Raw genomic sequence first — 24435 nt, 5'->3', positions numbered from 1 at the left:
GTGCGCGCTGTAGCTCATCGTACTATACAGTCAAAACTGTCATGATTTATTTCAGTTTGGATCTGTAATTCATATTGTAAAAAATGTCACTTTTTTCAAACAAAATGAAAAACAGTAAGTGAACCAAAGATCAACATACGTTTGGAATAATGAGGCAGCAGAAGGAAAACACTTTACAGACAGAATCATCTCGGCTTCATTACATCAAACAGAAAACTGTACAAAGATTTTGGATCATTTAAAACTTTTATTTTATATATTCTCAGCATCTCATACATGTAAGTAAACATTGATTTTAATGTTGGAAACTTTATAATCTGGACTAGAATTTAAAATGAATGCCGTTGGATCTGAACAATGATTGGCCGCTCAAACATGCAGCTATTGATAAACTGATTGTTGTTTCTTTATTTGGATCCTCATCAGCTTCACAGAGTGGCTGCTGCTCTTCATGGCTCCACACACACCAGTCCAAACAATAAAACATGGACAACTATTTCAAATGACACAGTATCCATAAAAAAGAAAAGGCTAAACGAAGAAAACATAAAGAAACAGAGTGAAATCATTTCACATGCGAAAAGGTCGACAACAGAAACTAAAAGTGTTGAACTAAATACCAAGAAAAAGAAACAAAACCAATGAAAAACAGTAAGTGAAACAAAGATCAACATACGTTTGGAATAATGAGGCAGCAGGAGGACAGGTGCAGCTTCACACGTTCAATTCAGAGACTTTTCCCTTTAAGAAATAAACATCATCATAAATATAATCATCCTCTTTATCTCTAACTGCTCTGTTCCACTGTCACACAGATCTTCACTGCTGATGTCTGCAGTTTATCCCCAGTGTTAATGAATGGAAACATCCTCTCAGTGAAAGTGTGTGTGAAGGTGTGTATGTGTGTGTTAGTATCAGGATCAGAGAACGACAGCGTTCCTCTGTTCCAGTCCAGATTCACTCTGATCCTCTGGAGCTTCTTCTGCACTCGGAGAGCAGTGGGTAGAGCTGATGGTGACCGTGCTGAGTATTCACCTTTATATAACAATATTCCCCATAATCCAGACCATATGAGTCCCTTCCTGTGGACAGACTCTGCTAACACACCCAGTCTCCAGTCTGTACTGTCTCCAACCTCGACCTCCCAGCTGTGAGTCCCTGAGTTGAAGCCCTCAGAGCCCAGGACAGAGCAGTAATAATCAAACCTCTCTGGATTGTCAGGAAGCTGCTGTCTCCCTCCTCGTCTCACACTGGTCAGATCTTCAGACAGGATGAGTCTTGGATCAGCAGTGTTTGGGTCCAGGATCACAGGTGTGTAGGAGACCATGTCCTTCATCTTGTTCCAGATGTTGAAGGTCAGGTTGCCCAGGTGTTTGGCCTGGTCTATCAGAGCTCCTGAGGGCAGCTGTGGATCCTCCAGCAGGGGGAACTGCCGGACTCTTTCCACTGCAGCCTTGTAGTTGAGCAGGAATGAGACGTCTTCAGCTCTCAGCTGCTCCTCTGTGGCTCTGACTGTGTCTGAAAGAGCTGCTATCTCTCTGCTCAGATCCTCCAACTTCTCCTTCAGCATCTGACTCTTCTGCTCCTCTTCCTCCCTCAGTGCAGCCACCCTGGCCTCCTCTTCCTCTTCTAGAAACCGGTGAAGCTTCTTAAACTGCTCCTTAATCTGCCTCTCTGTGTGTCGGGCCTGGACCTTCAGGTGTTCTGCTGTTTGACCAAACTTCACTTTAACTTGTTCAGAAACCTTTAACTTCTTCTTTAAGGGCTCCAGAGTTTCCTGAAGTTCCTCCTCGTGTTGTCTTGCAGCTTCATCGATGGGTCTGAATCTGTGGTCGCTGTGTTTTTCTGAATCTCTGCAGACGAGACACACTAGCTGCTGATGGTCCAGACAGAAGAGTTTGAGTTTCTCAGAGTGCAGACTGCAGAGAGCCTCTGAAGGTCTCTGATCTCTGTCCTGTAAGAAGGCCTCACACAGGTTCTTTAACACCCGGTTTAAAGGTGGTTCTGACCTTGAAGACCTTCTCTTACAAACGGGACACTCGTGTGCTCGTTTCTCTCTCCACCAGCTCTGCAGACAGTCTTTACAGAAGCTGTGGCTACATGACAGAAGAACAGGATCTCTAAAGACCTCATGACAGACCGGACAGCAGAGTTCCTCCTCTGATCTGGAAGCCATTTTGTCTCCGAGTGAAGCTGAAAACACAGCAGACAGAAAGTACAGTCAGTCACGGCTCCCCTCCCTCCTCCACTAACTTTCACTTTGAGTCCTGTTTGTAGTCAAACTCACATCCAGTGTGTGGAGTGTCCGCAGGCTGAAGCAGCGGTGTTGGAGTTTTCCACGTTTCTCTCCTGTAGCTGAACTCACTCAGAGGAAGCCGTCAGTTTGGTCTGAAGGTGAATCTGGTCGTCTGTCTGTCGCTGCGTCTCTTCTCACTGAGAACCGAACAGGAACTGACTGTCTCCTGGTTTGTCTCAGGTGAGTCAGTAACACAGGTTGTGTTTCATTCCAAAGTATTGATTCATTGGTGGATATGTAGACTGATAGTGTGCAGCAGGCTGTTTATGTTCAGAAGTAGTTTGAACATAATTTGACTGTAGTGGAGTTAAAATATAATCCCTGGGAATGGGAACCATGGAATACAGTAGGAAATGGGAACCATGCATCAGTAAGGAGTACCACTGTAGGTAAGTAGTACAATGGAAAGGGTACCAGGGAATAATACTGTTTTATTGATCATTGTAGTTTTAAATTTCTGTTTGTTTTCATTGTTGTTGTTTTTGTGTGGAGCCCAGGAAGACTAGCGATCACTTTGCGGAAGCTAATCCAAATTAAGAATAAAGCCTCAGCTGTACTTTTTGTTTCATGCTAACTAGCAAATGTTAGCATGCTAACACATTCAACTATACCCAGTTTATCTCTCCAGTTCAGAGAACCTTCTGTCAAGCCCTGGGAGCAACCATCAGCCTCTCCTCCGGATTCCACCCTCAGTCCAATGGTCAGACGGAGAGGGCCAACCAGGACCTTGAGGCAGGCCTTCGTTGTGTAGCTGCCTCCAATCCATCCTCCTGGAGCTCCCAACTCCCCTGGGTTGAGTATGCACACAACTCACTTACCTGTGCTGCTTCTGGTCTCTCTCCCTTCGAGTCTTCGCTAGGGTACCAGCCTCCTCTGTTCCCATCCCAGGAGAGTGAGCTTGTGGTCCCGTCAGTACAACATCACCTCCGCCGTTGCCACAAAGTATGGAGGGAGACCCGAGCAGCACTTCTCCGATCGGCAGAGAAGAACCGCCAGATCGCAGACCGACACCGGATTCCAGCACCCACATACGAACCAGGTCAGAAAGTTTGGTTATCCTCCAAAAATATCCCATTACGGACCGAATCCAAGAAACTGTCTCTCCGCTACATTGGTCTCTTCCAGCACTTTGTCCAGGTCTACACGTCATCACCTGCCCCAAGCTTCGGATCCGCTGTCAGTCCGTGTCTACACATCGCCGCTAACGCCACGCATCGGAGTCGCTGCCTGTCCAAGTCGCCACTTCTACCCGTGTTCTGCATGCTTGGGTTTGTAGATCGTACATTACGACATTTCTAGCTTTCGGGTATGCGGCCCACTGAATATGCGCATTAGTGTTTCACCCGCTCGGCCCATAGACTTTACATTGTGATGACATCACATATTTTTAAATCGCTTTTCTCGGCTCGAGGAAAATTTTACAAATATAAAACCCATCGTGAGTCAAAAATTCAATAATTGACCTTGCAGTTTGAGGTGTCTTGTCAACAGTTTTACAGAAGTCTCTTTTACAATTGTGGCCTATGAGCCGCAGAGAGATTTTTCGTTGCAATACCGTGAGTGGCCACTGGAAAGAATTGGAAGCAAGGCTGAGCGGCGGACTGTCTCCACTTCCTCCCACTGTACAAAAATTAAGCCAAAATATCCCGGATACGGGAGCTGCCATCTTGCGGTGGTGACATAATTTGGAGCCAGAGTCTGCGCAGTAGTGATGGAGTTGGAGCCGCGGTATCGAGGTCCCGCCCCCACACACTCGGCTGACTCAAGTCACAAGCTGAGCTCCGCTGTCAATCATGACGCGAAACCCCCTTTTTATAGCATCAAATAACTAATTAAAACCAAACCTATCAGAAAATTGAACACTTGAACAAACATCAGCGTGATAAGAACGACCTAAACTGACAGAAACCATCTTTGGGAAAAATTTATCTGACGTGTACTTTAAGTTTGGTTTTCTGAAAGTTACATATAAAACCTGTGTTTGGAAACTTTATAATCTGGATTCAAATTTTAAATAGTTTGTTGGATCTGAACAATGATTGGACGCTCAAACACGCAGTTAGGTTGCTGGTCTTCATGGCTCCACACACAAGTCAAAATAATGAAACAAGTGCGTCGTGCGCAGTTCAGACATGTCTGTATTAACAGCAGGACAGTCGACTGTCTGTGCTGCGACACAATGGGTCCTCCCAAATATGTTGAATATTGTAAAAGCGACAGATGTCCTAAATCTCTAGCGGGTGATAACCAACACTACCTGGGCTCGTTGAAAAAGGGGATGAAAGCGTCTTGTATCATTGTTAGGCTAAAGGGCTGTGACATGCTCCAGTCAGTCAGCAATGTTGGCTTTCAGATGTCAGTCAACCGTTGCCGTGGGAAACACCCTCCCAGAGGCCTCGAGCTTAAGCTGGGCGGACACTGTGTGTTTTTATTAATGTCGTATGTTGTGTTTACTCACACTACACGTTTCGATCGGCCTTTCTACACAGAACCAGAACCTGCAATGTTTAGTCACACTGTGCGGATCAACTGACCGGCCGCGACGTGGGCGTAAACACGAAAACCCTCGGCTGGACGGGTTTGTCCAGCGACAATTCCAATAAAGTTTATCCAAACAACACTCAATGTTGACAAAAGAGAGAAACGCAGCGTTACTTTGTGTAATTCTACTATAAATGAAAAGTAAGATAAAAAAAAGACAAATATGGAGCAACAGAGGCCTGGAAGATGCTCATAATATGATCTTTAGCCAACATGTAAAATACTACTATAGTAATATTAAAACAAGCTCGGATCATTTGACAGCAGCCATGTTGGAAATCGGACTGTTGAACTGCTCAAACTGCAAGACGACCAAAGTGAAATCCATCTGATCGTCCGAGAGACACATCTTTGATCGTTCAGGTGATCAAACTGAACGTCAAACAACAGCCGATCTGGCAGAAATTCAGCCTGGCGTCAAACGCTGTTTCCACTAATGTGTCCCAAAGCAGCTTTATTCTCTTTTGACAGATGGGAATCATTACTGTTTATCATAATAAACAATAAATAAATGTATTTTCTGTTGGAAATTAGTAATAAACAGACAAATAAGTGTGTGTGTGTGTGTGTGTGTGTGTGTGTGTGTTCTTGCATGTGCATCTGGTACCAAACAACCTTATTGGAAGTGCATTTCCCTCTGACTGTTTTGTGTGTACACTTTCAATTAGCTCGTTAAAATTAAAGTGTAAATGCCGGAAATGTGAAAGAAAGTCTGAGCTTTGACTGGAGCTCTTTTAATGACGTCACCTCGTCACATTTTCTGGAAATTTGCGCTAAATTTGGAGAGAAACTTGGCTTGTGTCTAAGCTTCTAGTTCTTCTAGTTTCTGGAAATTCAGTTACAGTTTGCATAACATCTTTCATTTCTGATTACAGGTTAAACAGATGTGATTAACAAGGTGTTAATTAATTAGCTTTTGACGTTGTTGGTAGGCAGATGTTTTAAACTTTGGACAGAGCCGGGCTAACTGTTTCCCCCCTGCTTCTTTAAGCTAAACTAGGCTAACCACATGCTAACTGTAGCTCTGTAACAAACAAACATGAGACTGAAATCCATCTTCTTATCTCACTTTTGGAAAGAAAGCAAAAATGTGTGTTTCCAAAAATCTGGAACTATTCTTTTACGTTGCTACGTTTATCGTCGCTGTCATCGATCAATGACAAACATGGCGGTGGCCTCTTCTCTGCAGATTGTATTGTGCAACACCGGGTCGGTTTCCACATGAAATCTGCTGAAATACTTTACAGCGCAAACTTCTTTATGACACAAAACAAGAAGAAGGCACTGCTGTTCAAACTAAACCTGTTTCCAAATCAGTTTCTCTCGGTGTAAAATGGTGATAAGAGTAAGAAAACCGGCTTACAACTTGTTCGCCTCATTAAAGCTAACGAGAAAGCAAATGCATGGTGTAGAACAACAACAGTGAGAAAGGATATCTTAACTGACATTCAAATTGCTACATATAGCCAGAGGTGGAAGAAGTACTCCTGCATTTTACTTAAGTAAAAGGAGCACCACAGTGTAGAAATACTCTGTTACAAGTAAAAGTCCTGCATTCAAAACTTTACTTAAGTTAAAGTACAAAAGCATTTGCATCAAGTTTTACTTAAAGTATCAAAAGTCAAAGTCCTCATTATGCAGAAAAGGGACATTTCAGAATAATATACAATGGTGTGCAAAAGTGTTCGCCCCCTTCCTGATTTCTTATTTTTTTGCATGTTTGTCACACTTAAATGTTTCAGATCATCAAACAAATTTAAATATTAGTCGAAGATAACACAAGTAAACACAAAATGCAGCTTTTAAATGAAGGTTGTTATTATTAAGGGAAAACAAAATCCAAACCTACATGGCCCTGTGTGAAATAGTGATTGCCCCCTAAACCTAATAACTGGTTGCTCCACCCTTAGCAGCAACAACTGCAATCAAGCGTTTGCAATAACTTGCAATGGCCACTAGGCCACTCCAAAGTCTTCATTTTGTTCTTCTTCAGCCATTCAGAGACTCCACAACAACAACGTCTCATTTTTGCCAGAAAACATCTTGATGATCCCCAAGACTTTTGGGAGAATACTCTGTGGACTGACGAGACAAAAGTTGAACTTTCTGGAAGGTGTGTGTCCCGTTACATCTGGCATAAAAGTAACACCGCATTTCAGAAAAAGAACATCACACCAACAGTACAATATGGTGGTGGTAGTGTGATGGTCTGGGGCTGTTTTGCTGCTTCAGGACCTGGAAGACTTGCTGTGATAAATGGAACCATGAATCCTGCTTTCTACCAAAAACTCCTGAAGGAGAACGTCCGGCCATCAGTTCGTGACCTCAAGCTGAAGCGAACTTGGGTTCTGCAGCAGGACAATGATTCAAAACACACCAGCAAGTCCACCTCTGAATGTCTGAAGAAGAACAAAATGAAGACTTTGGAGTGGCCTAGTCAAAGTCCTGACCTGAATCCTATTGAGATGCCGTGGCATGACCTTAAAAAGGCAGTTCATGCTCGAAAGCCCTCCGATGTGGCTGAATTACAACAATTCTGCAAAGATGAGTGGGCCAAACTTCCTCCACAGCGCTGTAAAAGACTCATTGCAAGTTATCACAAATGCTTGATTGCAGTTGTTGCTGCTAAGGGTGGAGCAACCAGTTATTAGGTTTAGGGGGTAATCACTATTTCACACAGGGCCATGTAGGTTTGGATTTTGTTTTCCCTTAATAATAACAACCTTCATTTAAAAACTGCATTTTGTGTTTACTTGTGTTATCTTTGACTAATATTTAAATTTGTTTGATGATCTGAAACATTTAAGTGTGACAAACATGCAAAAAAATAAGAAATCAGGAAGGGGGCAAACACTTTACAGACAGAATCATCTCGGCTTCATTACATCAAACAGAAAACTGTACGAAGATTTTGGATCATTTAAAACTTTTATTTTATATATTGTCAACATCTCATACATGTAAGTAAACATTGATTTTAATGTTGGAAACTTTATAATCTGGACTAGAATTTAAAATGAAGGCTGTTGGATCTGAACAATGATTGGCCGCTCAAACATGCAGCTATTGATAAACTGATTGTTGTTTCTTTACCTGGATCCTCATCAGCTTCACAGAGTGGCTGCTGCTCTTCATGGCTCCACACACACCAGTCCAAATAATAAAACATGGACAACTATTTCAAATGACACAGTATCCATAAAAAAGAAAAGGCTAAACGAAGCAAACATAAAGAAACCATCATTTCACATATGAAAAGGTCGACAACAGAAACTAAAAGTGTCGAACTAAATACCAAGAAAAAGAAATAAAACCAATGAAAAACAGTAAGTGAAACAAAGATCAACATACGTTTGGAATAATGAGGCAGCAGGAGGACAGGTGCAGCTTCACAGGTTCAATTCAGAGACTTTTCCCTTTAAGAAATAAACATCATCATAAATATAATCATCCTCTTTATCTCTAACTGCTCTGTTCCACTGTCACACAGATCTTCACTGCTGATGTCTGCAGTTTATCCCCAGTGTTAATGTATGGAAACATCCTCTCAGTGAAAGTGTGTGTGAAGGTGTGTATGTGTGTGTTAGTATCAGGATCAGAGAACGACAGCGTTCCTCTGTTCCAGTCCAGATTCACTCTGATCCTCTGGAGCTTCTTCTGCACTCGGAGAGCAGTGGGTAGAGCTGATGGTGACCGTGCTGTGTATTGACCTTTATATACCCCTATTCTCCATAATCCAGACCATATGAGTCCCTTCCTGTGGACAGACTCTGCTAACACACCCAGTCTCCAGTCTGTACTGTCTCCAACCTCGACCTCCCAGCTGTGAGTCCCTGAGTTGAAGCCCTCAGAGCCCAGGACAGAGCAGTAATAATCAAACCTCTCTGGATTGTCAGGAAGCTGCTGTCTCCCTCCTCGTCTCACACTGGTCAGATCTTCAGACAGGATGAGTCTTGGATCAGCAGTGTTTGGGTCCAGGATCACAGGTGTGTGGGAGACCATGTCCTTCATCTTGTTCCAGATGTTGAAGGTCAGGTTGCCCAGGTGTTTGGCCTGGTCTATCAGAGCTCCTGAGGGCAGCTGTGGATCCTCCAGCAGGGGGAACTGCCGGACTCTTTCCACTGCAGCCTTGTAGTTGAGCAGGAATGAGACGTCTTCAGCTCTCAGCTGCTCCTCTGTGGCTCTGACTGTGTCTGAAAGAGCTGCTATCTCTCTGCTCAGATCCTCCAACTTCTCCTTCAGCATCTGACTCTTCTGCTCCTCTTCCTCCCTCAGTGCAGCCACCCTGGCCTCCTCTTCCTCTTCTAGAAACCGGTGAAGCTTCTTAAACTGCTCCTTAATCTGCCTCTCTGTGTGTCGGGCCTGGACCTTCAGGTGTTCTGCTGTTTGACCAAACTTCACTTTAACTTGTTCAGAAACCTTTAACTTCTCCTTTAAGGGCTTCAGAGTTTCCTGAAGTTCCTCCTTGTGTTGTCTTGTAGCTTCATCGATGGGTCTGAATCTGTGGTCGCTGTGTTTTTCTGAATCTCTGCAGACGAGACACACTGGCTGCTGATGGTCCAGACAGAAGAGTTTGAGTTTCTCAGAGTGCAGACTGCAGAGAGCCTCTGAAGGTCTCTGATCTCTGTCCTGTAAGAAGGCCTCACACAGGTTCTTTAACACCCGGTTTAAAGGTGGTTCTGACCTTGAAGACCTTCTCTTACAAACGGGACACTCGTGTGCTCGTTTCTCTCTCCACCAGCTCTGCAGACAGTCTTTACAGAAGCTGTGGCTACATGACAGAAGAACAGGATCTCTAAAGACCTCATGACAGACCGGACAGCAGAGTTCCTCCTCTGATCTGGAAGCCATTTTGTCTCCGAGTGAAGCTGAAAACACAGCAGACAGAAAGTACAGTCAGTCACGGCTCCCCTCCCTCCTCCACTAACTTTCACTTTGAGTCCTGTTTGTAGTCAAACTCACATCCAGTGTGTGGAGTGTCCGCAGGCTGAAGCAGCGGTGTTGGAGTTTTCCACGTTTCTCTCCTGTAGCTGAACTCACTCAGAGGAAGCCGTCAGTTTGGTCTGAAGGTGAATCTGGTCGTCTGTCTGTCGCTGCGTCTCTTCTCACTGAGAACCGAACAGGAACTGACTGTCTCCTGGTTTGTCTGTTTTACTGGTGAGTCAGTAACACAGGTTGTGTTTCATTCCAAAGTATTGATTCATTGGTGGATATGTAGACTGATAGTGTGCAGCAGGCTGTTTATGTTCAGAAGTAGTTTGAACATAATTTGACTGTAGTGGAGTTAAAATATAATCCCTGGGAATGGGAACCATGGAATACAGTAGGAAATGGGAACCATGCATCAGTAAGGAGTACCACTGTAGGTAAGTAGTACAATGGAAAGGGTACCAGGGAATAATACTGTTTTATTGATCATTGTAGTTTTAAATTTCTGTTTGTTTTCATTGTTGTTGTTTTTGTGTGGAGCCCAGGAAGACTAGCGATCACTTTGCGGAAGCTAATCCAAATTAAGAATAAAGCCTCAGCTGTACTTTTTGTTTCATGCTAACTAGCAAATGTTAGCATGCTAACACATTCAACTATACCCAGTTTATCTCTCCAGTTCGGAGAACCTTCTGTCAAGCCCTGGGAGCAACCATCAGCCTCTCCTCCGGATTCCACCCTCAGTCCAACGGTCAGACGGAGAGGGCCAACCAGGACCTTGAGGCAGGCCTTCGTTGTGTAGCTGCCTCCAATCCATCCTCCTGGAGCTCCCAACTCCCCTGGGTTGAGTATGCACACAACTCACTTACCTGTGCTGCTTCTGGTCTCTCTCCCTTCGAGTCTTCGCTAGGGTACCAGCCTCCTCTGTTCCCATCCCAGGAGAGTGAGCTTGTGGTCCCGTCAGTACAACATCACCTCCGCCCGTTGCCACAAAGTATGGAGGGAGACCGAGCAGCACAGCACTTCTCCGATCGGCAGAGAAGAACCGCCAGATCGCAGACCGACACCGGATTCCAGCGCCCACATACGAACCAGGTCAGAAAGTTTGGTTATCCTCCAAAAATATCCCATTACGGACCGAATCCAAGAAACTGTCTCCCCGCTACATTGGTCCGTTTATCATTGATTGCTTCTGCCGTCAGATTCAAATTACCCCGCTCCATGAGAGTTCACCCCACATTTCAGGTTTCGTAACTTAAACCAGTCTCTTCCAGCACTTTGTCCAGGTCTACACGTCATCACCTGCCCCAAGCTTCGGATCAGTCAGTCCATGTCTACACATCGCCGCTAACGCCACGCATCGGAGTCGCTGCCTGTCCAAGTCGCCACTTCTACCCGTGTTCTGCATGCTTGGGTTTGTAGATCGTACATTACGACATTTCTAGCTTTCGGGTATGCGGCCCACTGAATATGCGCATTAGTGTTTCACCCGCTCGGCCCATAGACTTTACATTGTGATGACATCACATATTTTTAAATCGCTTTTCTCGGCTCGAGGAAAATTTTACAAATATAAAACCCATCGTGGGTCAAAAATTCAATAATTGACCTTGTAGTTTGAGGTGTCTTGTCAACAGTTTTACAGAAGTCTCTTTTACAATTGTGGCCTATGAGCCGCAGAGAGATTTTTCGTTGCAATACCGTGAGTGGCCACTGGAAAGAATTGGAAGCAAGGCTGAGCGGCGGACTGTCTCCACTTCCTCCCACTGTACAAAAATGAAGCCAAAATATCCCGGATACGGGAGCTGCCATCTTGCGGTGGTGACATAATTTGGAGCCAGAGTCTGCGCAGTAGTGATGGAGTTGGAGCCGCGGTATCGAGGTCCCGCCCCCACACACTCGGCTGACTCAAGTCACAAGCTGAGCTCCGCTGTCAATCATGACGCGAAACCCCCTTTTTATAGCATCAAATAACTAATTAAAACCAAACCTATCAGAAAATTGAACACTTGAACAAACATCAGCGTGATAAGAACGACCTAAACTGACAGAAACCATCTTTGGGAAAAATTTATCTGACGTGTACTTTAAGTTTGGTTTTCTGAAAGTTACATATAAAACCTGTGTTTGGAAACTTTATAATCTGGATTCAAATTTTAAATAGTTTGTTGGATCTGAACAATGATTGGACGCTCAAACACGCAGTTAGGTTGCTGGTCTTCATGGCTCCACACACAAGTCAAAATAATGAAACAAGTGCGTCGTGCGCAGTTCAGACATGTCTGTATTAACAGCAGGACAGTCGACTGTCTGTGCTGCGACACAATGGGTCCTCCCAAATATGTTGAATGTTGTAAAAGCGACAGATGTCCTAAATATCTAGCGGGTGATAACCAACACTACGTGGGCTCGTTGAAAAAGGGGATGAAAGCGTCTTGTATCATTGTTAGGCTAAAGCGCTGTGACATGCTCCAGTCAGTCAGCAATGTTGGCTTTCAGATGTCAGTCAACCGTTGCCGTGGGAAACACCCTCCCAGAGGCCTCGAGTTTAAGCTGGGCGGACACTGTGTGTTTTTATTAATGTCGTATGTTGTGTTTACTCACACTACGCGTTTCGATCGGCCTTTCTACACAGAACCAGAACCTGCAATGTTTAGTCACACTGTGCGGATCAACTGACCGGCCGCGACGTGGACGTAAACACGAAACCCTCGGCTGGACGGGTTTGTCCAGCGACAATTCCAATAAAGTTTATCCAAACAACACTCAATGTTGACAAAAAGAGAGAAACGCAGCGTTACTTTGTGTAATTCTACTATGAATGAAAAGTAAGATAAAAAAAGACAAATATGGAGCAACAGAGGCCTGGAAGATGCTCATAATATGATCTTTAGCCAACATGTAAAATACTACTATAGTAATATTAAAACAAGCTCGGATCATTTGACAGCAGCCATGTTGGAAATCGGACTGTTGAACTGCTCAAACTGCAAGACGACCAAAGTGAAATCCATCTGATCGTCCGAGAGACACATCTTTGATCGTTCAGGTGATCAAACTGAACGTCAAACAGCAGCCGATCTGGCAGAAATTCAGCCTGGCGTCAAACGCTGTTTCCACTAATGTGTCCCAAAGCAGCTTTATTCTCTTTTGACAGATGGGAATCATTACTGTTTATCATAATAAACATTAAATAAATGTATTTTCTGTTGGAAATTAGTAATAAACAGACAAATAAGTGTGTGTGTGTGTTAATGTGTACCCTTGAGCTGTAACAGCTTTACTTTATTTGTTGTGATTTGGCTGCAGGACATGTAAAACCAAACAACAATACTTTCCAGGAAAAGGTGTGTGTGTGTGTGTGTGTGTGTGTGTGTGTGTGTGTGTGTGTGTGTGTGTAAAAAGGAGGGTGGCCTTGACACTCAGATTTGCCTTTGGTTATTTTCATAAACGCATCTGACTTTTACACAGCCTCTGATTGGACAGGAATTTGGGCGATGACCGTCTTCCCGTCAGTGTTGACTTACGAGAGGTCGACCAGGCAGCAGCAGAGGTCAACAAGAGCTCTGCTGGCGCCCCCTCCGTCACCTCCGGAGCTCACTCAGGCAGGACAGATTTGTGGGGTTTAAATTTAGCTTCCAGCCCCAAAATAGTTTTCATTGAATTCTTTGCATTTTAGTCTTTAAGTGGTTTTGTTTTTAATCATTAACATTTTAGTCACCAGCTTCACATTTAGATATGACGACTCTACTGGGACTTTAATGAAGATACAGTTTCACAATGAGTCCAGCCACGGGAGTGATCAGACAGTATTCAACACACATAATGAAACGTACTAAAATTTGGCCCAGTGTTCATGTTAAATTATGTTTTTACTGGTCATTAGAATCCGCAGTGGGTAGTGGCTGTGTCGTCATAAATCTGACAGGTGACACCTTTCTCTAACCCTGACCTAACGTACATTTAAACTGTCTTTAAATCCGACTCTCACCAAAGCAAACAGCAGATACTCAGCGGCTTGACCCTGCTTTATATCCACATTATATCTGCTGAAGCTAAGCTACGATGGCCGGCCCCACTGGCCATGGTCTGAATGCCGTGTCATCACTGCTTCTTATAAACAGCCACTAATTAAACGGTGTCGTCCCTCATTCGTCCAGGAGTGGTCCATCGTAGAAAAGGTTTCAGTCGTAGTCGTCTGGACGCTGTTTTCAGAATCAAGACGTTTCGGCTCCCATCTGAAAGTCGTTCTCAATTGTGAAAATGGTCTGCGAACTCAGAAATTTAAGCTACTCTGTGTTACTTAAGCCCCGCCTTCAGGGAGGAGTCTACCTGAGTGTCTGCTGTTTAACCTGCCTAGTTTCACCTGAAACTGACCTAATAGTTTCCATGATGGCCCAGTAATCAGTAATCAGGCCTATTGTTTTCTGGCTGCACCTCCCTCATCACTGTTAAGTACCTTATTAGCATGTGATTGGCTTGACCACGGTGTTAATACACTGTGGTAAACGTTTGGCAAGTTGAATCTCAAACCACCATTTCTGTTCAAAGAGGGGTTTTCTTTTTTCACAAAAATGGCTTCTTTGACTCCTCTTTCAAACCAACTCTTCTCTCTACTTCGAATCTCCACCTCACTGTCTTCAAATGTGCGGTTTGTAGCTTTCAGACGCAAATGCACGGCGCTCTGCAATCCCGAGTTAGCGTGTCGTCTGTGCTAATGAAGTCTTTTGTGAAGCAGCTGTTTAGTCTCACCTACATACCGTTCTTTGCAGTGCTTCCGGATGGGAGCCGAAACGTCTTGATTCTGAAAACAGCGTCCAGACGACTACGACTGAAACCTTTTCTGCGGTGAAAGCCACTAATTAGCAGCTTCTGTTTTCCATGCATGAATCGTGTCACTTTACCAGCTTTACCAAAGAAAAGGTCATGGTTTCAATATGACGTTGTGTGTGAGTGTAAGAGCGCAGTCAGTCCACATGGCTCGACAGAACCGCCCCCTCTTTACCTGCACCCATACACTCAACATAGACCCCCGAAGCAGGCTCACTAACATCGTCAGATACATGCGAGCTACCGCGCTAACAGCCAGCTAACAACGTGCTAGTCTAACTGGCATGCCCGACCCACCAAACAAACACAGCAAACAATCTTAGCTACTTCACCTTCAACAAAGAATGCACTTCTGTCTATAATGTTGCTGCGTCTTCAAACCTTCAAGAACTTTCTCTACCAACTTTTAGAAAACGTTACAAATGTTATGCTTTCAGTTATTTAACTGAAACTACACTTGTTTATCTTAGTGTTGGTGTTGGGAATATCGGATTTTGAAAGTCAGCAGGCTACTCGTCATTTCTACAAATCATCCAGCATGGGCAAAACTAAATCTGAACCAAAGTCACGTCAATTATGTTTATAACCACCAGTATCTGTCACCATTATTTTGCTCATTTGGATGTTTTGGCTCATTTTTCATATCGCTATTTTCTTGAATTATTTACGCGTAAAATGTTTACAGTCTCTAATCCCTTTAAACAGATATAATGAATTCTTAACTCTAGGATGCCATTTTAAATAATCTGTTTAACGAACAAATATTGTGATAGTATTTGTAATGTAATATAAAGTCAACGTTTCCTGGAGGTCTGGAGGACCGGTTTCCCACGGATTTGGTTCTCACGCATTCAAACTCACAGACGTACAAGCGGAAGCATGTGGAAGCATTTAGAGATGGCAGCTTCAAATCGCCGTGTCCCCCGTCACCCCTGAACACCACCCTGAGAGGGCTTTGAACCCAATCACAAAGGTCAGAGGTCGGATGAGAGGGGTGAGCACCGCGATGGAGTCCAGGCCTCCCAGAAACCAGCAGCAGCCCGGCAGAAAACACGAGCGACACACAACATTATTAAGTCATTGTTTTATTTTCAGATGTAGGTTTTTAAATAAACTAGTGGTATTTTCCCGAAACGTAAACTTGCGATTTGTCTCATAAAGTAAATGAAGCGTTTTTTGGATTAAATGACTTCCTGAAAGTCATTTAATCCCCAGGTGTTTACCATTTGACGAGTTTTAATGCAGATTAATAATAATAAAACATGGATTCTCTTTTCTTTATCAGATTAAAGACACAAACCCCTGTGAATAAATCACCAGGTCTTACTTTAAATCACTCTGTTATTGAAAAGGGATTAAAGTAATTATCTGCTCTGCTGACATTTTATTTTTTTTAAATTTCTCTGTCACACAGGAAGTGATGTGATGTGATTTAATACGAGCAGTTACAGAGATGTCGCTCCGCCACTTTGGTCCAGACTGAAATATCTCAACAATTACTGGATGGATTGTCATGAAAGTTTGTACAGACACTCACAGTCTCGAGAGGATGAATCCTGCTGACTTTAGTGATCCTCTGATTTTTCCATCTAGCGCCACCATCAGGTCGACATCCCCACAGAGCTGCTAGCTGTAGACTCAGGTCTCGCTGAGTTTTAAAAGGTGGCCTGAAAGAAGGAAATTAAAGAAGGAAAAATTTAACAATAGCTCCTAGCTACATGTTACGTTAATTTAGTTACATTTTAAGACGACACGTTGGGTCTGGGAACTTTATCTTTCATCAATAATCAAACTGATTGTTAGCTACAGCTCTAGTGCAACGACAATGAAGGTGAGTCTAATCTGATGACCCAGCTGTGCAGTTTTCCCGATCAGTGGCGGTCAGGTCCCTCAACGCTCTTTTACTCCTTGTGCGCCGGCATCGAGCACATATAAAGCCGTAGTGGAGATGAAACCTAACTGTAAAACTATAAAGAAAACTGCCTGAGCATTGCACACGTTAAAAGAACCAGAAAGAGTAATTTCAGGATTGTCATATGCTTCTTTAACCGCGTGCCAAAAAAAAAAAAAAAGGAAGGAGGTGTTACCATAGCCTGTATATAAAGATGGACGTCGTGTCAGCTCCCTAAAAGTGAAGCCAGAACATCTGGATCGCCCCCTGGTGGCGGGCTGCAGTACAGAGCATAAACCCCGCCCCCTCCATGTCAGCGGACGGGACACGAGCCAAACTAAAAACTCAAAGCACACGTCGAATACATTTTCCCCAAAAATGGTTTCTGTCAGTTTAGGTCGTTCTTATCACGCTGATGTTTGTTTTTCTGATAAGTTTGGTTGTAATTAGTTATTTGATGCTATAAAAAGGGGGTTTCACATCATGATTGACAGCAGAGCCCTGCTCGCGATTGAGGTGCGGGGGCGGGACCTCGTTACCGCGGCAGACTCTGGCTCCAAATGACGTCAAAAGCGCAAGATGGCAGCTCCTGTATCCGGGATATTTTATCCCGGATACAGGAGCTGCCATCTTCACATGAAAATAACTTTCATCACCCATCACAGACGTGCGTGTTCACAGTTTTCATGAGGACTATTTGTTTGGTAGAAATCTGCCCTGATAAGACCTGTTGGCCGTGACGTCTGTGGACTCTTCTGTGTAACATCATAATCAGCTGACAGCAAGTTTCTCAAATTCCACGTGGGGTAAAGTGAGAAAAGACAGTGGTGTGAATCTAATCACCGAAGTAACGAGGTTACAGTCGGCTTTCTCCGGTGAGATTTCTTAAACATCATGGAAACAACCTGGTTTCTGTAATCGGGGGAGGATGTCAGGGAACCTTGGAGAACGCAGATTTCTGTGCCGTGAATACGCTTAACCGGGTTTCTAATCAGCTTTTTACAAATACGCACGTGCCGGACAAAAGACTGCGGACAGAAAGTGGCTGGACGAAGAGGGAGATAGTTAGTTAAAATAATTCCTTCTAAGGTCACACTTAGAATAACACTCTGAGCCTGTCAGTGGCAAAAACAAGCACTTTCAGTGGACGTACATTAACGGGCACATTTGTCCACAGCAGCCGTTGCAGCCCGTATCGCAGCTGCCGAATGAAGAGTTTATTTCGACCAAACCAGAGTTGGTGATTGTTGGAACGGTGGAAAGACGACAATAACAAAGAATAACAAAGATGAAAGTATGTTTTACGATGATCTGTAAGGTAAAATTACTGTTTTTCTCAATGGAGTCTGGTGCGCCCGTAGCGCCCGTTTGTTTCGGTCTGAGATGCTGGCGCTCTAGCGCGACATCTAGTGGCGGAGAATGTCGCTTACGGCTCCTTTAAAGGCTCCTTTTTAATGGCAGGACAGTCAGAGTCACTGGTGGAGGTGGAGAATACCATGAAGTTGGTCTGTTCTGCGTTTAAAACTAGTCTGTGATTAAGGAGTGATACTTGGGAAGCATCAAAGGCAGACTGAAGACGAGTCGGGGCCCGGGCCGGGGCCCGAGTCGGGGCCCGGACCGGGGCGGCGCCTCCACATAATGTGTCACACTTCGTTCGTCCAGGCCTGAATGAAGAAATCAACCTTTTTTGTGAAACATTTATTTCAATACTTTTCCCACACGTTTACCTTTCCTTTCTGTTACTGAGTGATTGTTTTTGTGAGTTTTGTGTTAGTTTCTGAATGATGCTCATTATCTCCCACCTGTTGTCCCAATCAGCCAATTAGGACACGCACCTGAACGAATGCACAAAAAGGTCCGACTCTGGTTTTGTTTCCTCATTTGAACCCTGATGAAGACCTGCTGCGGTCGAAACCGGTCTCATGAACATGCAACTAATAAAAACAAAACGCTCCAGCCTCCCGCGCCTCCGTGAGCGAGTGCCTGACGTCTGGAAAAAATGTGTTTTTGTGGTGAAGGTGAACAGATTGTTTAAGGTTGCTGAAATAAAGATAAAGCACAAAGAAAAGAAAAGCAGGCGAGCCGGCCAGTCCCGACATGACCCGAAGCTATCACATTGTATGAAGAGTGTGTTTGTGTAACTGCAAATCAAGTCTATTTTCTGTTTGCACAAAGTGAAACAAACCTTCCCGTTTTCTCTTTTTGATCGCCTGTTACTTCACTCACAGACGGAAACAACCTCTGACACACAAACGCACAAATAGTCACATGTTTTTCATTTTTATCTTCTGTTTGTCTTGTGAACACTGTGATTGTGAAACGCGTCTTGAGTAAACTTGACTCTCTATACGTGAGAACGGCAGAGCAGAGTCATTCCTCAGCTGTGTCGACACAGAGAAACATTTTGCTAAACTCTTTGGTACACGTTGTTCCAGAAGAGGGATCGGGTGGCAGTCAACAAGTTCATAGATGCAGAAATATAAACACATCCTGTTTAACAGACTTTCACACTTTGAGTCTGAAACGTTTTGCCGTTCAGCTGACAGAACGTGACAGATGAAGCACTTGACCCTCCTCCGGGTTGAGGTCAGTTTTAACATCGTCACAGCCCGGGATCAGCGGGCGAGGACACACATGATTTAAAGTCATTTTAACAATATTTTATTTGAAACTAAGACAAAAAAAGCCACCTAATAAATGAATCTGTAGTCTGTAAGTCAATGGTGGGTGCCGTTTTCAATGTGTGTGTGGTGATGCCGGCCTGAACAACCGAGGCGCAGCTTGCTCAGGTGCGAGAAATCAGGTTAAATGGCTCCGCCCATCTCTACCTGCAGGCTGCTTGAGGGAGAAAAAAAACACAAGATGGCGGGAGGAGCGCTGACGGAGGCCGAGGCTGTCGCACCGTCAGAAGGACTGACTTTCTGAAGGTCGTTAAGGACTTTGGTTTCCAGAGGCGGAAGAAGCACTCAGATCCTTTACCTAAGTAAAAGTAACAGTACCACAGTGTAAAAATACTCTGTTACAAGGAAAAGTACTGCACTCGAAGGTCCTGTACGTCACAAGTATTACCAGCAACAGTAGAAGCAGCAGCACTTAAAGTATCAGAAGAACTCATTCAGAGAGTTAGGGTGCATTCAAGGTCCCGAAAAACGATATATTTTTTCAAACTTATGCACACGAGATAATAATTTGCACACACGAGTTATTATCGTGTGCTACAAGATTAAAAAAAAAATGTTTTTTTCGGTACCTCGGGGGACACGATGACCTCACGTAAATCCCAGCATAGCATCAGCAACATAAGTGAAAACACCTGCGAGGGTCTGTGGGGCCTTTAATCTATAACAATGCATCATATTTAATAGGTCAATCATATGTTTTGCATGTAAAGGGACAAACTAACTATAGCATTTAAATAAATGTAGTGAAGTAAAAAGTATGTTTCCCTCTGAAATGTGCAGCAGAAGTACAAGTAACCTCAAAACTGCACTTAAGCACGGTAGTAAATGAAACTGTTTGTTACCAAGGTGACAACAGATCTATCGTCTTTATGCCGTAGACTGGACGACGAATCCAAACACACGTGAAGAGCAGCAGTAAGAGGTGTTGAAAGCACCTGCGTGGTGGGTTCGATTCCCGTCGGACACGAGAAGTTTAAAACATTACGTCATTTTAAACAAACGCAACCTTTTTTCAAGGAGTGGCAGAGGTTGGATACAAGTTGTGGGAGACATTTGGGGTGACGAAGGGGTTTACGGGTGAATTTATGACTAAAGCGTGGTTTCACAAAGGCGGCCTCAGGCCCTGGGAGCATGTTGTTTTGGGTTATGGGGCAGTAGAGCATGAGATAGAAGTTTCCCAGAAGTCTCTGTTCTTCATGATGTAACCTGTAAACCCCCCCACCGTTCTGCTATAAGAAGTGTACCTTTTGGATGTAAAAGCCCACGTGTACGTGCTGCCTCAATGCTTCAGATCTGTAATAAAAAGGGATTTAAGAATGAGTGAAACTGCTAACACAGCATGTTTGTTGACAAACCTGCCAGCCCCGCCTAATCAGTTTGCACACTGAGATCCGATCGCAACGTGGGCGCATCATCAAGACGACGAGGACACTTATTAACACTAGGTGTGAATGGATCAGATGTCATTAGACACAGATCACAAACGAGCAAGTTTAGAGCTGTGTTTTTTTGTGGCAGCACATCATGATAAACGAGAGGCAGCGCGAGAGCTGCTGAGAGCGCGAAGCACCTCAGACGCACTCGGTGGTTTCTCTGAGGTTTCACGCTTCTTCTGAGAAGGAGGAGGTCCTGGCTTTTTCTCATCAGCGAGGTTTGAGCTGGAGGATGTTTGCACCGTGGTGGGCTCGTTGACTGTGGATTTCCCCCCCCCACCCCTCTCATCTTCACAGTCTCGTCTTCATCTTCATCTCATCAGAAAAACAGCTGCAGGAGAGGAAATCGATCAGCAGCAGACATCAGATTATCTGCATTTACCGTCAGGTATTTTCCTCTCTTGTGACAGGAAAATACCTGACTGTAAATGTTTCTTTGTATCTACATTGCATTTATTTAGCTAACACAGCAACTTGCAATAAGTGCATTTCAACCATGTGGATAATACAACCCAAATATTGCAAGAATCACGCAGTTCATCGAATACGCTGAACTGCTTCAAGTGCTGCATTTAGAAACAATAAGAGATGGAGAAAGAGCTTTCGACAGTTCTGTGTTCAGAGTTGTGACTCAGGAGTGCGATTTGCGACGCAGTCAAGTTAAATTAAGCACCTTAACTGCCTCCACGAGCTGTGTGTCACACTGACCTTCTGACCTTCCGTCTAGCGCCAACCATCAGGTCGACATGTTAGCGTGTGCAACGCTTCGGTTCACGACTAACGGCGTTCCCATCAGCCTCAGCTGTGCTTTGTGTTTACTGCTAATTAGCAAATGTTAGCATGCTAACACGCTAAACTAAGATGTTGAACACGGTAAACATTATACCTGCAGAACGTCAGCGTGTTAGCATGCTGATGTTAGCATTTAGCTTAAAGCACGGCTGCACACTCTTAGCGTTGTTCAATAAAGTAATCAATAAAAAAAACTTGTAAGCAGATCTGTAACTGCAGGTTTCTGAAAATAGGTGATGACATGTTTAAGTGCATTTAGGATTGTACGGTAACTTTGTCGTAAACTGGCGCAAATACATTTCTTTGTGTTGTTTCATGGTGTGTTTTTTTTAGGGAAAGTATTTGGGATTTATTTTTGGCCATGTCCGGAAAACCACGTCTCTACAAAGTTTTATGTCCGGCGAAGATTATCTCTCTGTCTTCCCGCTCAATTAGTATTTTAGAAAGTGGTGAAACATGTGACTGTTAGTTTGAACTGCAGGGCTTCCTCTGACTCTCTCGGCGCTGAACTCGGAGCGAGCTCCACAACAACTTGTGGTTGTTGCTCGTGGAGTTTGTTTTCCGGGAGCCATGTGTTTGTGGTCGTCGCTAAACGCGGGTCAGCAGGCCGCAACCGCAGCAGCTTCCTGCCACGATCTCTGTTCCCGGCGCTCTGCGTCCGGCTCACGCCGCAAACCAACTTCATTTCCAGAAGGAGCTTCTTGTTCCCGCAGTGTGATTGGATCTGAGCGTTGGTTCCTTTTTCTTTCCAAATCCACAGTCAGCTTTTACCACTTTTTATTTTTTTTAGCCACAAGCTACAGAAGAGGTTGCCGCCGCTCGTACCTGCTACACCTTCCTCCAGCCAATTTTACAATATTTCTCGTTTTACCGGTTTTAGTGGTCACGGTGTCGGCCGGTCGTCCACTTTGCTCCAGACTGAAACATCTCAACTACTATTGGATGGATTGCCGTGACGTTTATGGTCCCCAGAGGATGAACTGTAATAACTTCTGTGACCCTCTGACTTTTCATCATCAGGTCAAAGTTTTTATTCTGCGACCAAATACCTGCAAAACTTAACTCTTAACAGAAAGATTAAATGCATCGCAGAAGGCACGAGCACATGCAGTTTGTGATTTCTGTCGCATTTGATTTGTTTTTTTAAACACACTGTGTAAATTAGATTCGGCATGTGGCTGTTGGATCAGAAACAGACACGCGACCCATTTTGAATTATGAGCCGAAGCTTTAAAAATGCTGCCTCAATTCAATTCAAACTTTATTTCTATAGCAGCTTCCAGCAACCGAAACTGAACCAAAGTGCTTCACAACATTAAAAACAAGATAAAAAAAATAATAATAATGATAATAACAAATAATAATAAAAGTACAAATCATCGTGTATGTGTCACATTATTTGCTTAAAACCACCAGCATATATTTATTTTAGGCTTCGGACATTTGAGATCGTGTCGAAAGCTCAGTCACACTACTGTCACAGTACAATTCTGACGTACTTGTACTTTACTTGAGTATTTCTTTGTACTCGTACTCCACTACAGCAGCATTAAAGTGATGAACACATTAACGAATCAGTAATTATAATTAACAATTATATAATATACATGAAATAGGTCATTCTGCATAACGAGACTTTCGGTGCTTTAACATCTTGATGCTTTTGTACTTAAGTGACATTTTGAATGCAGGACTTTCACTTCACTACACTGTGGCGTTACTACTTTTACTTAAGTAAAACATCTGAGTACTCCTTCCACCAACGATGGCCATTAACTGACTTCCTTCCTGCGTTAGCTGTTCGCTTGATGGAGACGACACTGAAGTCAGATGATGGAGAAAGAGACGAGCTGTGAACGTGGAATCATGCTGAGAGCGACACCAGCTGTGTTTCTGGACTCCGTGTTTCCTGCACGCTGCTCCGTTGGTCCAGAACAGACCTGATTGCTTTAGTCCTGTTGCTGTATGTTGTTTGGCTCGCACTAAAGAAAACAGACACACCCTGCTGAATCATTCCAGGTCATGCAGAAAGTCAACTGTGATCCCCCACAGAGCAAACACTGCTGATACATGAAGACAAACTAAAGCAAACGCTGCTGATACATGAAGACAAACTAAAGCAAACGCTGCCTCCCGGTGGAGAAATAAATCCTTTTACTCGCAAACTTTCTTTTCACCTGAGAATGCTGTTATTTCCCCTTTATTTATTATATTTACTGTAAAAAAAAAAAACAGAAATATGTTTGTTGTTAATCTCACGTGTTAAGTTCTACTGGAGTTATTAAAGGATTTCACACAAATAAAATGAACTTACATGCTGTAGGTTTTTGCAGAATGAGTGAAATGTGAGACTGATGTTAAAAAAAATGGAGAGTTCAGAAGCTGTGAATCTAAAGTTGATGGAGTAAAAACCCACCGTGGGTCACCGCTCTCCAGTTGACCCCGTGGTGGCGAACAGAAACCTTCAACACGCCGGCTCGAGCTGCAGTACAACAGAAAAACAGACTAGAATAAAAGAGAATTCATGTTTTCTCACGAAAACACCGTCTGCACGGATCTTTGATGTTGTTGGTTCAGCACACCTGAAAGGAAGCTGCGTTATTTCCTTACTGAAAAATGCACCTGCGTCTCTTCGAGCGAACGTCTCGAAGTTTCCCCACGAAGACTTCGGAGACACAGACAGAAAAGTACCTGAAGGGACATTTTGGAGATTTCAGCTGAATGTGTAGCTGTTTAACTTTCATAGAATTACAGCATCAAAGTCGCACAAAGTCAAATTTATCACTTGTTTCGAACAGCAGCAGAGTTAAAGCCAGCGTGTGTGTGTGTGTAAGGCAGAGGGATGCCAGAATTTATCAAACTATTAACTATTATCCATGTCTGCCATGTTGTTCATTCAAAAAACAGTCTAATATTTATATATATAAATAAAGATGTAATAAGAATATAAGAAACTGGCTGAGATGGACACAAAAAGAAAACTAAACTGGAGCAGGAAAGAAATTCTGCTGCTGGTAGACGAGAGAAACTACACAACAATATTAA

General features: G+C 43.7%; 2 protein-coding genes and 2 long non-coding RNA genes across 4 annotated transcripts; 1 reads left to right on the top strand and 3 right to left on the bottom strand.

Moving 5' to 3' along the window:
• Window positions 1-227: 227 nt before the first annotated feature.
• Window positions 228-2445, bottom strand: LOC122869668 (nuclear factor 7, ovary-like). Its single transcript, XM_044182864.1, has 2 exons — window positions 2288-2445; window positions 228-2193 (listed from the first exon to the last, which is right to left on the bottom strand). The coding sequence occupies exon 2, from the start codon at window positions 2174-2176 to the stop codon at window positions 788-790; it is 1389 nt and encodes a 462-aa protein (XP_044038799.1). The 5' UTR covers window positions 2177-2193; window positions 2288-2445; the 3' UTR covers window positions 228-787.
• A 5301-nt stretch (window positions 2446-7746) lies between these two features.
• Window positions 7747-9957, bottom strand: LOC122869673 (nuclear factor 7, ovary-like). Its single transcript, XM_044182878.1, has 2 exons — window positions 9800-9957; window positions 7747-9705 (listed from the first exon to the last, which is right to left on the bottom strand). The coding sequence occupies exon 2, from the start codon at window positions 9686-9688 to the stop codon at window positions 8300-8302; it is 1389 nt and encodes a 462-aa protein (XP_044038813.1). The 5' UTR covers window positions 9689-9705; window positions 9800-9957; the 3' UTR covers window positions 7747-8299.
• On the top strand, window positions 9861-23240 carry LOC122869709. Its single transcript, XR_006376388.1, has 3 exons — window positions 9861-9994; window positions 10443-11177; window positions 20684-23240. It is a non-coding gene; the product is annotated as an uncharacterized LOC122869709 (long non-coding RNA).
• LOC122869724 lies at window positions 16003-20371 on the bottom strand. Its single transcript, XR_006376394.1, has 2 exons — window positions 18320-20371; window positions 16003-16260 (listed from the first exon to the last, which is right to left on the bottom strand). It is a non-coding gene; the product is annotated as an uncharacterized LOC122869724 (long non-coding RNA).
• Window positions 23241-24435: the final 1195 nt, after the last annotated feature.

Source organism: Siniperca chuatsi, linkage group LG2 (genome assembly GCF_020085105.1).
Source record: "Siniperca chuatsi isolate FFG_IHB_CAS linkage group LG2, ASM2008510v1, whole genome shotgun sequence".
In the NCBI taxonomy this organism is placed as follows: domain Eukaryota; kingdom Metazoa; phylum Chordata; class Actinopteri; order Centrarchiformes; family Sinipercidae; genus Siniperca; species Siniperca chuatsi.
The sequence above is the reverse complement of the archived record's forward strand: the minus strand, read 5'-3'. Positions and strand labels throughout refer to the sequence as shown.

What these genes read in the sequence shown, in the direction of transcription:
- LOC122869668 (XM_044182864.1), bottom strand. Translation starts at nt 2,176, where the DNA reads ATGGCTTCCAGATCAGAGGAGGAACTCTGCTGTCCGGTCTGTCATGAG.
- LOC122869673 (XM_044182878.1), bottom strand. Translation starts at nt 9,688, where the DNA reads ATGGCTTCCAGATCAGAGGAGGAACTCTGCTGTCCGGTCTGTCATGAG.